A 14926-nucleotide genomic window follows, 5' to 3' on the forward strand; every position below is an offset into this window, starting at 1 on the left:
AGACTTGGATCCGAAGTTTAAGTCTCTGCTCCTTACCGTAGCTTCCCTCTGGTTACCCTTCCAAATATTCCATGTTTCCTAGTGATAACTTGGGCCATATAATGGGGAAGGTGAGTATTTTAAAATATAATTATGGATGCTGAAAAGACTTGAATAACATTGCATGGACCATTAGACTATCTTTGAGTTTAAACATTTTAACTAGAAAGGGGAAGATTTAAATCAACCTAGTGTTATTTTAAGGAGTTTAGTCAAAAACATGTTGTCAGAGGGAACATCTTATTCAAAATGTGGTCTTAAGACTTTATGTGCCCTCCCAAGAAAGATGTTGATCTTGGCTGCGAGAAATTTCAAGTCCTAACAGAAAAATGGCACTTTTCTGACAAAGACTAAGCATATACTTTCGTACAAACACAATAACATTCTCTCTTAGATTGCATTTCTGAAAAACAGAAAACAGTTCTGTTTCAGAAAGAAATGTGACTTCTCACACTGAAAAATCATGAAATTTCCATTTACTGGTGTTAATGGACTTTTCCTGAGGAGATTTATAGAAATGTCTCACTGATTCCAAATAGAGAACACCAACATATCAAAGATAGGTAGGTCCCCACCTAAATCTAGCTTTGATTAGCCAACAAATTGACAGGGGTTGTTTAGGAGAACACAGGTAGGCAGCCCACCCCAGCCTCGGATGACACAGAAAAGCTTCACCATGGAGATTAAGTCTCCACATGATGGGTGATTACACACAAAAACTGTATAACCAGTTCTTCCTGCAACTTGCATGTGTCTTCACATGGAAAGGTCTCCTCCCCAGCAGCTGTTTGCTAATTACTGAGCCTGGGGGAGGGACCTTCTACATTTTATGAGTTCCTTGTGAATTATTTGAGCCTTGTGAGTATCTACCCTCCCTCTGTTAGGGGAGGTTTCCACCCAGAAGAAACAGCAATATGACAGGTGACATTAAAATAATCACTTTTATAGATTTACAAAGTTAAACTTATTTTTGAGAAGAATAGTTTTATAGAACCCAATTTAGCACAATAGTTCTAAAATTTGTTCAGAAGAAGGTATACTGGTGTTTTATGATCACAATGTAAAATAGATTGATAATCAGTTCAGGACATACTTACAAACTATGGACCTTCAAGAGACATAGTAATATAATGGATTGTATCACAACACAATTGGTGCTAAATTTTTAATTAAAAAATTGTGGGAGAAAATCTATTGAGAAACCTGTATCTGTATATCTATATATCTAACTATCTCTCTTTTTTTTTTTTCTGGAAGTCATAAACCCAGCTCATTGAGCAATCATATTTAAAAGAGAAGGAATTCATTAGGAAAAAGGATTCCTCTAGTGGACTGTTGCTTTGATAAACTGTTACTGGAGAGCAGGCTAGTAGTTACTACTGCAGAATTGTGGCCACAGCTTTGAGATCAAAGACTCTGCTCTGCCTTTCATTTGATAAATACTTATGTATTTTTAATGCTCAATAGAGCATCACCGTGAGCAGAACTTTCTAGGATAACTTAGAAGTAAAACCACATTTGTTGGATTCCCAAGAGACTAGCAATGCTAGGCTATCTCAGTAAACCTGGGTGGATTTCGCTTGATATCTTAAAAAGGTATTTAAAAACAAAATCCCAATATCATGAAAAAGAAAAAGGAGGATCATAAATGAGGGCATTAGATGTCTTCTGTCATGCATTAACATGGAGCCGAGAGTGTCTGCTTTTCAGTGTTTCCAGGGGGCTCTACTCTTATTGAGCACCGTCCTTGCTGCATGAATGGAAAAAGAACCATTTGGAGCTGCAATTTAGATTGAGACATAATATAATGCCAGCATTTGGGAGCGGGTGACAGGAGGATCCCAAGGTGAAGGCCAGCCTGCATACAGAGAAACATCTAGTCCCCCAAACAAACAATAAGGCAAAATTTAAACCCAACCAAGAAAAAATAAGCAAGAGTGAGAGATGTGGCCCAGGGGTAGAGTGCTGTTTTCCATGCACACGGCTCTGGGTTTGTTTATCATAAGAATGAAAGAACAAAATATTCAGGTTTTTTTTTCTTTTTTGTTTCAAATGTGGTAATTGTTAAAAACACCATGAGGTTGTTACTCATTACTCTTTGAAACAACCCTCTGGCAGGCCATCACAGGAACTTCTTTATAGTCTCTGGTGCTTACAGATTTACACTCAACTTTTCTTACTAAAATATTTCTGGGATGAATGCTAACTAAGTGCATCTGCATTCACATAGGTGCCAGAGCTTCAAAGGCCACATTTGTACTTAATTGAGGGGGCTAATTGCTTATACAAGAGGCAGAGTGTTCATACCTGCAGGATCCCTGGGCAAACAGATGCCAGAGAGAACAACCTGTAGGATTTCTGCTTTCTTTGGGTGACTTGAGAGTGAGTCTAAAAATGGGGTGATACACCCTGGGCTGGAAGTTATCAGAAGGCAGACGGAGTAGGTGCCTGGGTAAAGAAGAGTGGTTACATACAGGATCCTGGGACCGTAAACAAGCAAATAAACAGAAAACTACAATAACAGAACATTCTTGTAGTCATTTATTCCTTAGTAACGGGTGTGTTTGTCGTTTGTGCATTGCACATCCCAACCTCATGCTTGGACAAGATTTGAAGGGGGCTTTACCCTGTCTCATTTTTATTGTGGCTTGACAATGAACTTGCCTCACTTTGCTGTCCTGTGCAATTGCCAACATATAATGTTAAGCTCCATGGCTTCAGTGCTTCTGAGTATTGGGTTATTCATTTTAGTTTTTTATTATAATTTATCACAACTGTTCTGGTGAGAGGAATAGAGAAGAGTGGCTTCTTCTTCACAGACTCCAGTCTGTATGTGGCAGATCTGTCTCCACCCAAGGGACATCTCCTCACCTTCTTCACTATCTGGAAAAGTGAACCAAAGAGGTAAGACCCTGGGGAGCTCCCAGAAACACATCTCACCTTTCTGTTGCCTTTGTTGTGTTTATCTTTCAGTGGGCAAGATCATAACTGTGAAGCCAAAGTCACTGTATATTAGTTAAGACATTTTCTTGGCTACATATTTTCTCTATGAGAGGAAGATATCTGAGAAGAAACCTACTTCCCTTTTCTTTTGTTTAGAGGCCTCAAAAATGTCTTCACAGATGGGTTCTCCTGTCTGTTCCCAAATAAACCTGGCTCCTAAGCAGAGAGAAACAGGTAACAAACTTGAGGGGATGAGCTGAGGTTAAATCCTCACTCATCCATACTGTTAATATATTGTCAAATCTTCCTTATTTCTGCCAATGAGAGATGTGTTTAAAGGATTAAGACCTTCAGAAGGAGAGGATGAGAGGAGGCCAGAAGGCAAAGGCAGGTTGCTGTGGGATGCTTATCACTGGGTGTGGTGCTCAGGCAGCGATCTGTGCTTTGACTGGTTCAGATGCAGTAGGGCTCAGAAGCAGGGGCTGTAGTTGCATAGATGGGGTGACGGAAAGGGGACCTGAGGAAACCTGAAGCAAAGGTCAGTTGTATGTCAGTAATTTTATTTTATCATTTTTTTAATTTTATTTTTATTCATCTTTGGGCTGTGGAGGAGTAGGCATTTATCCAATGAAGAATAATATAAAATTTTAAAAAGTGACGTTTGAATGTATCAGTTTACTTGGGACTTCTTAAATGTTTTTTCATGGTTTGATAAGTTCCTTAGAATTTTTGTTCGTTTCAGTATGCTAGGCCTGAGAAATACTATGAGGTTTGGTTGGTGACCTCTGGTGGTTAAAATGATAATTACATACAATGACATATTTCAGGAAATTCTCGTGAGAGGTTCCACAGAAAAAGCCTCTATCACAGTTTCTGGTTTGAATTAAACCTAACGTATGTGAATAGAAAAATTCTGTACCACAAGAACAATGTTGGCACAAAATGGCAGAGACATGGACCTTAGATGGCCCCTGAACCCAGTACACTTGCCTGCACATGAACGTGTAAAGACCACAGGTCAATGCCCAGTGTCTTCCTTTAACACTCGCCATCTTAGTTTTTAAGAAAGGGTTTCTTTCTGAACCTTAAATTCATTAATTCAGCAAGGCTGCTGGCTAATGACCTCTAGGGATCCACCTGCCCACATTCCCCCAGTGCTAGGGTGACAGGTGACTTCCACTACACATGCTTTTGTGGGGGAGCTGGGAATCCAGACTCAGGTTCTCCCACTTCTACAACAAGCACTCTACCCACTGAGCCATCCCCACCCTCAAAGATGCTGAAACTTTATCACCATTACCTCTGAGACTCTTTGAATCCCAAGATCTCAATTCAAAGGCTAGAGTAAGGTGCACCTAAGTGGTTTTATCAAGGTCCAAATAAGCATCAAAGTTGCATTGAAAGCTGGGGAAGCATTTGGACTTTGGGGCTTATGTAGTGAATCAGGGACTCCACATTTCACCAAGACATGTGATGCAGAATTCACCGCAGAGGAAGAGGAAAGGGATCTGTTTCCTGGGCTCTTAATCAACAGATGACTACTACATGTTTTAATATAATGGTGTAATGCCTTAAGCACAAGGCATCTCCATTTCACTGGTACGGAAGAACTTTTTACACCATTACAGTCTTCGCTGTGGTTATCTAGAAGTAATTCTTTTGTAGTTTCCCCCAAGAAGATGAAAGGGCAATGTGACAATGCTCTGTCTTTTGCCCTCTCAAGTCAGTCCAAGAGCACCTCCCATTGCAGCATTCTTTGCCACCGATCTCGGTTCTCTTCTTATACCCCTCGCAGCCAGGCTAACCACTCCACTAACTTGCCATGCATTTTGTCTAGTATTTGCTTGCATTTCCTTATCTTTCATGTAATGTGACATCAGTCAGGGCACTTCATGTCTGTCTCCATTTCCTCTTTTGTAAAATGGGAATCTAATTACAGACTGTTACATAATTGTTACAATAAAGCAAAGGATCTGGTGTAATGCTTGATATTATGCTTTCCAAAGTGATTATAAGTGTTACTTCACACCTGGTTTTCCACCATGAACCACACATCTTATTCATATTTTATTGTGGACATACAGGTTTTGTAGCCCTTGGACACTTCTTGAAACTTTTTGCTTATCCCTGAGTAGAAACCTGATCATGACACTTGATTTTTACACCTCAATCATTTATAGAAATCATTATAACTTTAAAATAAAGGTGCTTTGAAAATATAAGTAAACAGTAATAGCATCCCTTCTTTTGGAAGTAATCATTAATGGAAAATAAATCTCTCCACAGGCCTTTTGGATATTATTAAAGAAGAGGTAGTGTAAGTTTCTGTCTTATCATGAAACTGTTATTTGAAGGACAATTAAGACTCTGTGTTGTTCAGCCAGTACATCTTACATCAGGGCTGCTCATATTTTTTATCCTGAAGTCTATCTCATCTCTAAAACCTGCCCAACTTCCAGTTTACCAAAGGAAACCTTTTATAGCTGCTTGGAATGCTCCAACAGATCTGTGTTTGATAAAATATAATTTTACACTGAATTTGAAAATATTTCAGATGATTGGAAGCCCCCGGCTCAAAGACAGGGAACAAAATGTTACTATATTTTATGTCAGCAAATTGGGATATTACCCATGGTACACATCAGTAGGGGTCCCCATCAATGGGGGTCTTCCCCAAAATGCAAGCTTACAAGGACATCTGGAAAAGGCTGCCCAGGATATTAATTATTACATCCCTGGTGAAAATTTCAGTGGACTTGCTGTAATAGACTGGGAATATTGGCGCCCACAGTGGGCCCGGAACTGGGACTCAAAGGATATCTACAGACAAAAGTCAAGAAGACTTATTTCTGATATGAAAGAGAACATATCAGTTACTGATATTGAATATTTAGCCAAAGCAACTTTTGAGAAAAGTGCAAAAGCTTTCATGGAGGAAACTATCAAATTGGGAATCAGGAGCCGACCCAAGGGTCTTTGGGGTTATTATTTATATCCTGATTGCCACAATTATAATTTTTACGACACAAACTATACTGGGTCATGCCCAGTAGAGGAAGTTCTGAGGAACGACGAGCTCTCTTGGCTCTGGAACAGTAGTACTGCTTTGTATCCTGCTATTTCTATCAAGAAATCCTTAAGAGATAGCGAACGCACTTTGCACTTTTCACAATTTCGGGTCCATGAATCAATGAGGATCTCTACCATGACATCACATGATTATGCTCTGCCTGTATTCATCTACACTCGGCTGGGATACAGAGAGGAACCTTTGCTCTTTCTTTCCAAGGTAAGACTCTCCTTGTCCCATGGTGGAGGATTTCCACTACCTCACTACAAGAAACATTTCCTTGTTAATCATGCCCTTTGAAGAATACCTGGTTAGTGTAAAGCTAGTGTCTTATTCTTCCTCGAGTACTGGTCTGCTTAGACTCTTCCTTTATGGAAACTGAATTTTGTTATCTTGTTTGTTAACATTGTTTTAAAAAGACATAGCAAGGTGGGAAAGAGCTAACATACAAGGCTAGCAGCTACTGAATTCCCTATTACTGGTTGTTGTGGGTGAGCGGGTTAAGAAATTAGAGAGTACATTTCAAAATGGGTTTGCTCATACATGTAAAAGTAGAATGAAAGACATTCCTGCTTCTGGCTTCACCATATCAAATACAAAGAGAGGAGAATCTATTTTCTTTTAAATGCACAATGCCAGCTTTTACTAAGGAAGCTGTACCCATGCCTGTAATGGTTTAAAATCATAGTTCATTGAAAAACAGTTTTAAAAGTATGAAACAATCGCAAATTGGCTAAAAGTGTGTAAACCTGTAAACTGAGCCATCTTAGATCTAGTCGCCTCTCTGATCACTGCTAATGGAAAGCTAGAAGTGTGGTGCGGGCTTGTAAATTCAGTGGTAATCAGGAGTAGTTTTGCAGCCCAGGTTAAAGCTCTGAGAGAATTGTCTTTGTACCTGGTTATTTTCACTCAAGTTACACGTGTTGCCAGAGATCTCATCTGTTCCAGGAGAGCAACCTTTAAACACAGCCAACTTTCAGCTGCTCCAGTCATTTAAACAGAAACTTCCAGGAAAAAGAGTAGATTTGGGTACCAAAGCATACATTTTTCTGCACCAAGAAAATCTGAAACCTGTTTCAGCCGCCCTGTTTATGATACAATAGCATTTTAGCATTTTCCTTACCTTGGTGAAGGATTTGAGATATTCCAACAGAGGCATTTCTATTCAGTCCTCAGTTATAAATTTTGGTTGACTAGACTGTGCTAAAAGACAAAAGATGTTCTGATGTTCTGAGTCTTGACATCCTCAGGTGGATGCTTAGGAAACGCACTGGCCTGGGCTTTATCTTGCATGTTTTTGCGAAGGAGAAACAGTGCATCTGTGGGAGGTATGGGAAATGCTATGCCTTCACTACTATCCAGAAGGTGAAAGTCTTCACTGTGAGCTGAGAACTACACTACCCAGAAAAGTCAGCTGTGAATATTGAATCAAGAGTGGCAAGAGATCATTTCTGGGAGGTTTGGAAAAGCTATCTAAATTTTTACAGAATAATCCTGACTCTGGTATTGGAAGTGAAATCATACCACATATATATCAAAATTATATTTTAACTTCCTATATATATTTGTATATTTAGCTTAATAATGTTCCTTTCTTCAGTGATGATTAATTTATTTTTGAAAATAAAAACCTAAAATTTAAAGGAACCATGTTCACCTGGAAAGGCAACGTAGTGTGTTGTTACATACGGCACACTGCATATGGCTTAGGTAACCTTTTTTTTTTTTTTTTTTTTTAAATAGCAATAGCTCAGAAATGCTACTATCTCCCCTCAGGAAGGTAGCACCAGCATTTGGGCCTTATCTCATTCTAAATGGGGAGCTTCTTTTTGAGTGTTTAAAAACATCAGCATACATACACCACTGCACTCAATCTACCATAAAAAAATCTACTCACAATTAAAAAAGAGGTGATGTTCATTTGACCCAAACTCTGAAGGACTATGAAGGGCTTACATTTCTTTCTCTAACATGTCTGCAGTTTAGAATGCATGCACACATATAGTTAGGATGGGAAGCAAATCTCTTACCTTTCCCAGAACCCAGTGTCTCAGTTCTTGACACAAAAACAGAGGGTCGGGGACACTATCACCTACCACACTGATCTAACAGAAGTATGATAAAAATCAAATGAGAAAATGTATGTGAAAAATTGAATCACTTCAGAAATATACATGGAATAGCTATTATTTTTAAAATAAGTATCAAACCCTTGCCCTTAACCACTATCTAAGAATCCCAGGCAGCAGTCATAGCTTGGGGAAATAATACAGAAGCAGTAACATCTTATTCCACTGGGAGGATGGCCTGTACCACCAACATATAAATTCAATCTAGACATAATATGATGTTGTGCTCTATAAAAACAATGAAAGATGTTCCTGTGGCTGAAGACTTAAATGTATTTTTCTTTTGTGTGTGTGTGTGTGTGTGTGTGTGTGTGTGTGTAAATTAGTTTCCCTGGCAACATGCAAAGTACGTCTTTAGCGACTGTTATTCCATGTGTCTCCCACTAGTAGACTACTTTCTAACATAAATTCTGGTAAGCACCAGGGACCAAAAACCAAGTATGGAGGAAGATTCCTCTAGGTATCCTACCTTTTACCTCTTTTATTTCCCTTACAGATATACAATGTAATTTGATTATATCTGCTTTCCACTTTGCCCCTCAATGCTCCCCATCATCCCCTCCATACATATACCTCCCATTTTAAGTCCTCATTTTTAGAATAACACATTTAGTACAGTTAGTGCTACCTACCTGTACATGGGTATGAGGCCATCCAGTGGAGTATGAGCAGCTTACTAGTGGCCACACTTTCAAAGAAACATGATTCCCTGTCTATCCAAAAACCACCAACAGCCAATAGCTCCTAAGGAAGGAGTGGAACCACAAGAGCTCCCCATCCCCAACTAGACTAGAATTTTAATTTTAATTAGCTTGATCTTATGCAGGCATCATAGCTGCTGAGAGTTCATGAATGCAATAGAAACGCCATGTAGAGGAGGAGGGAGCATTTCAATGCATTTCTTCTCACCTACCAGCTCTTGCATTCTTTCTGCCCCCAATTCCTTGATGTTACCTGAATCTCAGAATGATAGAGTATGTGGAGGGTTGATATCATGTTCCAATGAAGGCTGATCACTCATAGACTCTTATTCTTAGCACTTTTAAACCATTATGAGATTGCTTGAATCACTACTCACTGCAAAAAGAAGCTTCTATGACCAAAGTTAAGAATAGCACATATTTATGGATATAATAAATACACATGATTAAAGTCAGTTTGACAATATGACCACTTAGCAAAATTGCAGTCGTAGGTCTCTGTCTAGGGCCTATGACCTTCCCAGTTATAGGCCTTAGACCTGGTTTACATTGCTAGACCTGAATTCCCTCTTGTTGAGTGGGCTACAAATCTAAGCACAAAGTGGTTGATTACCCCTCTAACAGTTGTGACGTTATTGTACCAGTGGGCATATCTGGTCTGGGTGGTCAGTACTGTAGCAGTATCACTCAGTACTGTGATGGGTAAGAAAGATAGTAGCCTGCATGCCATCTTGGCACTACGAAAGCTAGCTAGCATGGATGGAGGAAGTTTTCTGGTTAATTTCAGATTGGTTTCTTTTTCTTTGTCCTGCAACCAAAGTACTTATTAACTTCTGAAACACTGATTGAATTTGAGAATCATGGGCAAAAGTAGAGGCCAGACTGGGACTCAGAGGCTCATTTTTGCTACAGCCATCAAGAAGATGCCTTCCTTAGTGCCTTTAGTTTTCTGGTCCCCAGACCATAGCTGGTCTGTGATTTAATTATCACCTTGAACTCTACCAGATGACAGTGAACTAATACGAAAATAACATTTTCTTTTAAATGTTACCACCCATTTATCTTTGGTCAAGATGTGCTTGAAGACTTGCTATATCTTTAATCTGTTCCAATAAACCCTCTCTTGTAAGGACACTAAGGGAGTGACATACTTAAAAGAAACTGATATAACCTTGGGAGGTATGGCTGTCACCACATAAACCTGTAGCTTCCATATTTAGTGAATGTAAATCAATGATATAAATACAAGATATAAATGCCATGTCCCATTCCTCTTTTGATAATGCCACCTTAATCATAAGCGGGCTCTTGGAGACTTTCTTCTGATCACACTGTGTGACTCTCCTCTTGCTAGTCTCAAGGTTGTTTCAAAGTCAGTGGTCTGAGTTTTTCTTACTTACGCTTTTGAGTCAACAGCTGTACATTCTGCAGTTTGCAATCTGGGCACTGCATAGGTGATTCCTCTTCTGCTTGCATTCACCAGACTGTTGACAGTTTTCAAAATCCTTTTATGTACATCATCTCGTTTGAATCCTGGAGAACCTCCCCTTCTTGTTTTGTGGGCCGTCTGATATTATGGTCTTGGAAAATAGAAATGGGGGTATGAACCAGAGACGTAAATCAATTCAAACTTAACTCTCTCTTCACATTTTAAAAATCTCCAGAAAAATATCCATAAAAATCTGTTTAAAGGTGGACATTGTAAAATTGTTCATTTGAACAATGGACTATGGAAGTGTCAGACAAAGAGTAATTCCCTAAGTATTGATATTATGATACAGGAGCCAAAATAAAAAGTTCAATTTTTTTTGCTGTTTGTATTTTCCTCCAACTCACCATTTTCTATCACCTAACTTATCTTTGGAGTAAAAGGTAAGTGTTTAGTGTTCTGAATAGAGGAAGAATACATTATAATTTAATATGCTAGGAAACCAGCAACATAGACCCAACTCCTATTTCCGCTTTCCGTTCCTTTGGTCCAAAATCATCTTTAGGCACCAAGGGATCTTTAAATGATAAAACACAAATGCTTCCTTCTGAAACCTCTATTTCCTTTATTTTAACCATCTTGGGAGAAATCCTTGAGGATTTGTCATTGCTAGATGAGTCATAGATAAACCCCAGAACTTTGAAATTAAATATAGATTATTTCAGGGGCCAAATACAAAGGCTGGACAAAGAGCCTGGAGACACAAAGCCACCTGAGTGACTGTACTGGTGAAGCTCCACAGATGTACGTGACAGATTAGAGAAGGAAACTGAAAGGCTTGTCTCAGGAAAAGGAAAATCTTTGGATTCTGTTTATGCATTTATACATATGGCTAGCTTGTGAGCAAATGTCCCCAGTGAACTTCAAATAAACAGCTGTTGATGGCTATTTTTATACTAATTGTTTAAAAAATAATATCCTGTGTAGCATGAATTCTAATTGGTCTTAATAAAAAACCCAGAGCCAGGTATTGGGGTAAATGCTGAAAGGTTAGAGTAACTAAGGAACAAGCCACAGCCACCTCTCACCTCACCAACTCCTCAGCCAAAAAGGACTGAGTTCCTGTCTCCTCCTGCCTTGTATTTCTTTCTCTGCCCAGCCATATTACTTCCCGACTCTACCTCCCTAGTGCTGGGATTAAAGGTGTTTGTGCCTCCCAAGTACTGGGAGCAAAGGCAGGAGATCCCAAGTGCTGGATAACTAGTGGCTGGCTTTGCACTCTGATCTTCAGGCAAACTTTGTTTGTTAGAGCATACACAAAGTATCACTACAATCCTGCCTATCAAGATGTAACATTTTTCTTTAAAAAAATATATTTATTTATTCTTCTCTAATATATTACATCCCTACTATAGTCTCCTCTCCTTTCCTTCTCGTCTTTCCCCACATCCTCCTCTCTCCCCCCAGATCCACTCATCACTCCCCCTCAGTTTCCCTTCAGAAAAGGGCAGACCTCTCAGGGATATCAACCAAACATGGCACATCAAGTTGCAATAAGACTAGGCACCTCCCCTCATACTAAGGCTGGATGAGGCAACCTAGTAGGAGAAAAAGGGTCCTGAAAATAGGCAAAAGAGTCAGAGACAGGCCCTGCTCCCAAGCTACACAACCATAACATGTATGCAGAGGGCTTAGGTCAGATCCTTGCAGATTCCCTGGTTGTTGGTTCAGTCCCTATGAGTCCCCATGAGTCCTGCTTAGTTGAATCTGTGGGTTTTCTTGAGTAGTACATGCTCTTACTCCCAGTACTCAGAGGCAAAGGCTAGAAGATCTATATGAGTTTGAGTTAGCCTTATGTATACAGTAAGTTCCAGAGCAGCCAACGGTACTTAGTGAGACTCTGTCTAAACACACACACACACACACACACACACACACACACACACACACACACACACACACACACAGTTGTATATGATCAGAGAATATGATTCCGAGCATCATTCTATCTCACATTTATGTCACTCTAGGAAAGCAGGGGGTGATAATCTAGGGAGTATTTGGGCTCAGCCTGAAATCTTTATTCCTGGTGAGCTGATTTATCTTCCAATGACTAATTAACTTTGTTCTCTTCCCTCTAGCAAGACCTAATTAGTATCATAGGAGAAAGTGCTGCATTGGGAGCTGCAGGCATTGTCATTTGGGGAGACATGAATTTAACTTCATCTGAGGTAGGTCGGTACCTCTAGGGTCTATTGTTCTGCTTTCCTGTAGTGATCACTCTAATCAAAGATCTCAGTATTCCCCTAGCAAGCCAGAGTTAGGGCAAAAGTCAAAATCAGTGCTTCGGACTTACATAGGCCTAAAATATTCACTGTAAAAAGACAGTAATCATCACACCGATATTTGTTTGATATGTATCATGTGCTAAGAGATATGGTTTTTCTGCGTGTTTGTTTTGGATCTGCTCACTTATTGGTCATGTCAGCTGATGACTATTCATAGACAAAGAGACAAGAGGGGAAATCAAACAGCTCAGTAGCTAGTCAGGGTAGTTAGTAGTAGAACTGTTATTATCCACTATAGATTTTTGAGGTTGGATCCCTTGCATTGAATCACTACATGAAATATTGTATCCTATCTGGAGAAGTAGAAAAAGATGCTAACTTTTTTTTTGTTTTTGTTTTTTTCGAGACAGGGTCTCTCTGTGTAGCTTTGCGCCTTTCCTGGAACTCACTTGGTAGCCCAGGCTGGCCTCAGACTCACAGAGATCCACCTGGCTCTGCCTCCTGAGTGCTGGGATTAAAGGCATGCGCCACCACCGCCCGGCCAAGATGCTAACTTTTAAATCTCCCTACTGGAAGTATTTTTTTTTTCTAAAGAGAAACCAGCTAGAAATTGATAGCCTTTAAAACAGGATTGAGGTATCTTTTCAAATTTCTCCTAGCTGAAACAGCATTCACTTCAAGAAATATTCTGGCTTTCCTTAAGCCACATTAATTGCAGTCTACTATTTATCTCCGGTTGTTCTTTGCTTATCTATCCAAAGTATTGCTATAACACATCCAGGAAAAGAGAGAGCTTGCTTCCTTCTTCTGTGTCCTTTGTGTAGGCTGCCAGCAGAAGCTGTCATCCACCTCAAGGATTCAGATTAGAAGTGGTTCTTCCCACTTCAAATGATTTCATTGAGAAAAAAATCCCTCACAGGTGTGTGCCCAGTCATTTGAGTTTTAGTTAATTCCAGATATAGTCAAATTGATAATGAAGAATAGCCATCACACATATCTATGAGCATTATTCAGAGAGCCAGAAGTTCAGCTGCTGTCTCATGGCTGTTGAGGAAGAGATTCATCAGGAAATAGTATACACAATGGAGGTATCATTTATGTAGAACATGTACTAGAAAATATACACAAATGACCTAGTGTTACCAGCTTTCCTGTATCTAGCTGTGTAGGAATATAGAACCCACAACAGGTTATGTTTAAGTATAAGTAACCAAGAAGTCCAGAATGCTGTAGGTGGGAGGGTCTACAATAAATCTGAACTTGATGACTCAGATTTTCTTAACACAACCGGAAAGAACAACTCACCCCTGAGAGACAGCCTATAGCAGCAGCTCTGGCGTAGATTCTACTTTATGCTTGTTCATTCTTTCTCATATTACTCTTGAGAGCCAGAAGGAAAAGAAAACAATGCATGGATTGAAGAAAGGCAAGAATCTACATGTTGACTCAGGCCAGCTTGTTAGTTCGGTTACTTTGCCTTATTGTAACATCTCCTGGCCTTTCTCATTTCCGATCTGAGACCTTTGGGATACAGTAGAGTCCAAGAGTTTACCCACTAGGACAGAGCCATCCAGTTTTAGCCCAGTCTAAAGAACTGTCTTTTGGGTCTAAAATCTCTGATCCAGTTTTTTTTTCTTTTTTTTTTTTTAATACCTTTTCAGGAGAACTGTTCAAAGGTGAACCACTTTGTGAATTCTGATTTTGGGAGCTACATAATCAATGTGACCAGAGCAGCTGAGATGTGCAGTCACCACCTTTGCAAGAATAACGGGAGGTGCATACGGAAGACATGGAAAGCACCCCATTACCTCCATCTGAACCCTGCAAGTTACCACATTGAGGCCTCTGAGGATGGAGAATTCATAGTGAAGGGAAGAGCATCAGAAGCAGACCTAGCTGTGATGGAAGAGAATTTTCAGTGTCACTGTTACCAGGGATACGAAGGGGTTGATTGTAGAGAAATGAAGGAAGCCGATGGCTGCTCTGGGATTTCCCTTTTCTCTAGCTCAGTAATAACATTGTGTCTGCTAGTTCTAGCCAGTTATCAATACATTCAGCTGTGACATGATTGAGTTTAAAGGGAATTGTGTCCTCTTAAGTAGAGTGTTAGGGAACAGATGGATTTCATATTTTTTTCTCTTATGGGTTCCTCTGAGAGGTACTATAAGTCAACATATGTGTCACAACATAAATAAGAACCTATTACTTTATTTGCTAAACTTTGGTTAAAAACCAGATGGAGGAGAAAAAAGTAATGTATACTGTTTTCTTACTTGAATACTTAAATTGTATTTAAATCAAATTTTATTCTTTTTCTAATTGTATAA

The 14926-nt window shown here is 39.5% G+C and overlaps 1 protein-coding gene across 1 annotated transcript; it reads left to right on the forward strand.

Annotated features, from left to right (window-relative positions):
* The first annotated feature begins 5317 nt into the window (after positions 1 to 5317).
* Hyal4 (hyaluronidase 4) lies at positions 5318 to 14662 on the forward strand. Its single transcript, XM_052719700.1, has 3 exons — positions 5318 to 6271; positions 12453 to 12542; positions 14261 to 14662. Exons 1-3 carry the CDS (start codon positions 5318 to 5320, stop codon positions 14660 to 14662), a joined length of 1446 nt encoding a protein of 481 aa, XP_052575660.1.
* Positions 14663 to 14926: the final 264 nt, after the last annotated feature.

The sequence above is a fragment of the Peromyscus californicus genome, unplaced genomic scaffold (assembly GCF_007827085.1).
Source record: "Peromyscus californicus insignis strain IS unplaced genomic scaffold, ASM782708v3 Scaffold_6__1_contigs__length_162567912, whole genome shotgun sequence".
Lineage (NCBI taxonomy): Eukaryota > Metazoa > Chordata > Mammalia > Rodentia > Cricetidae > Peromyscus > Peromyscus californicus.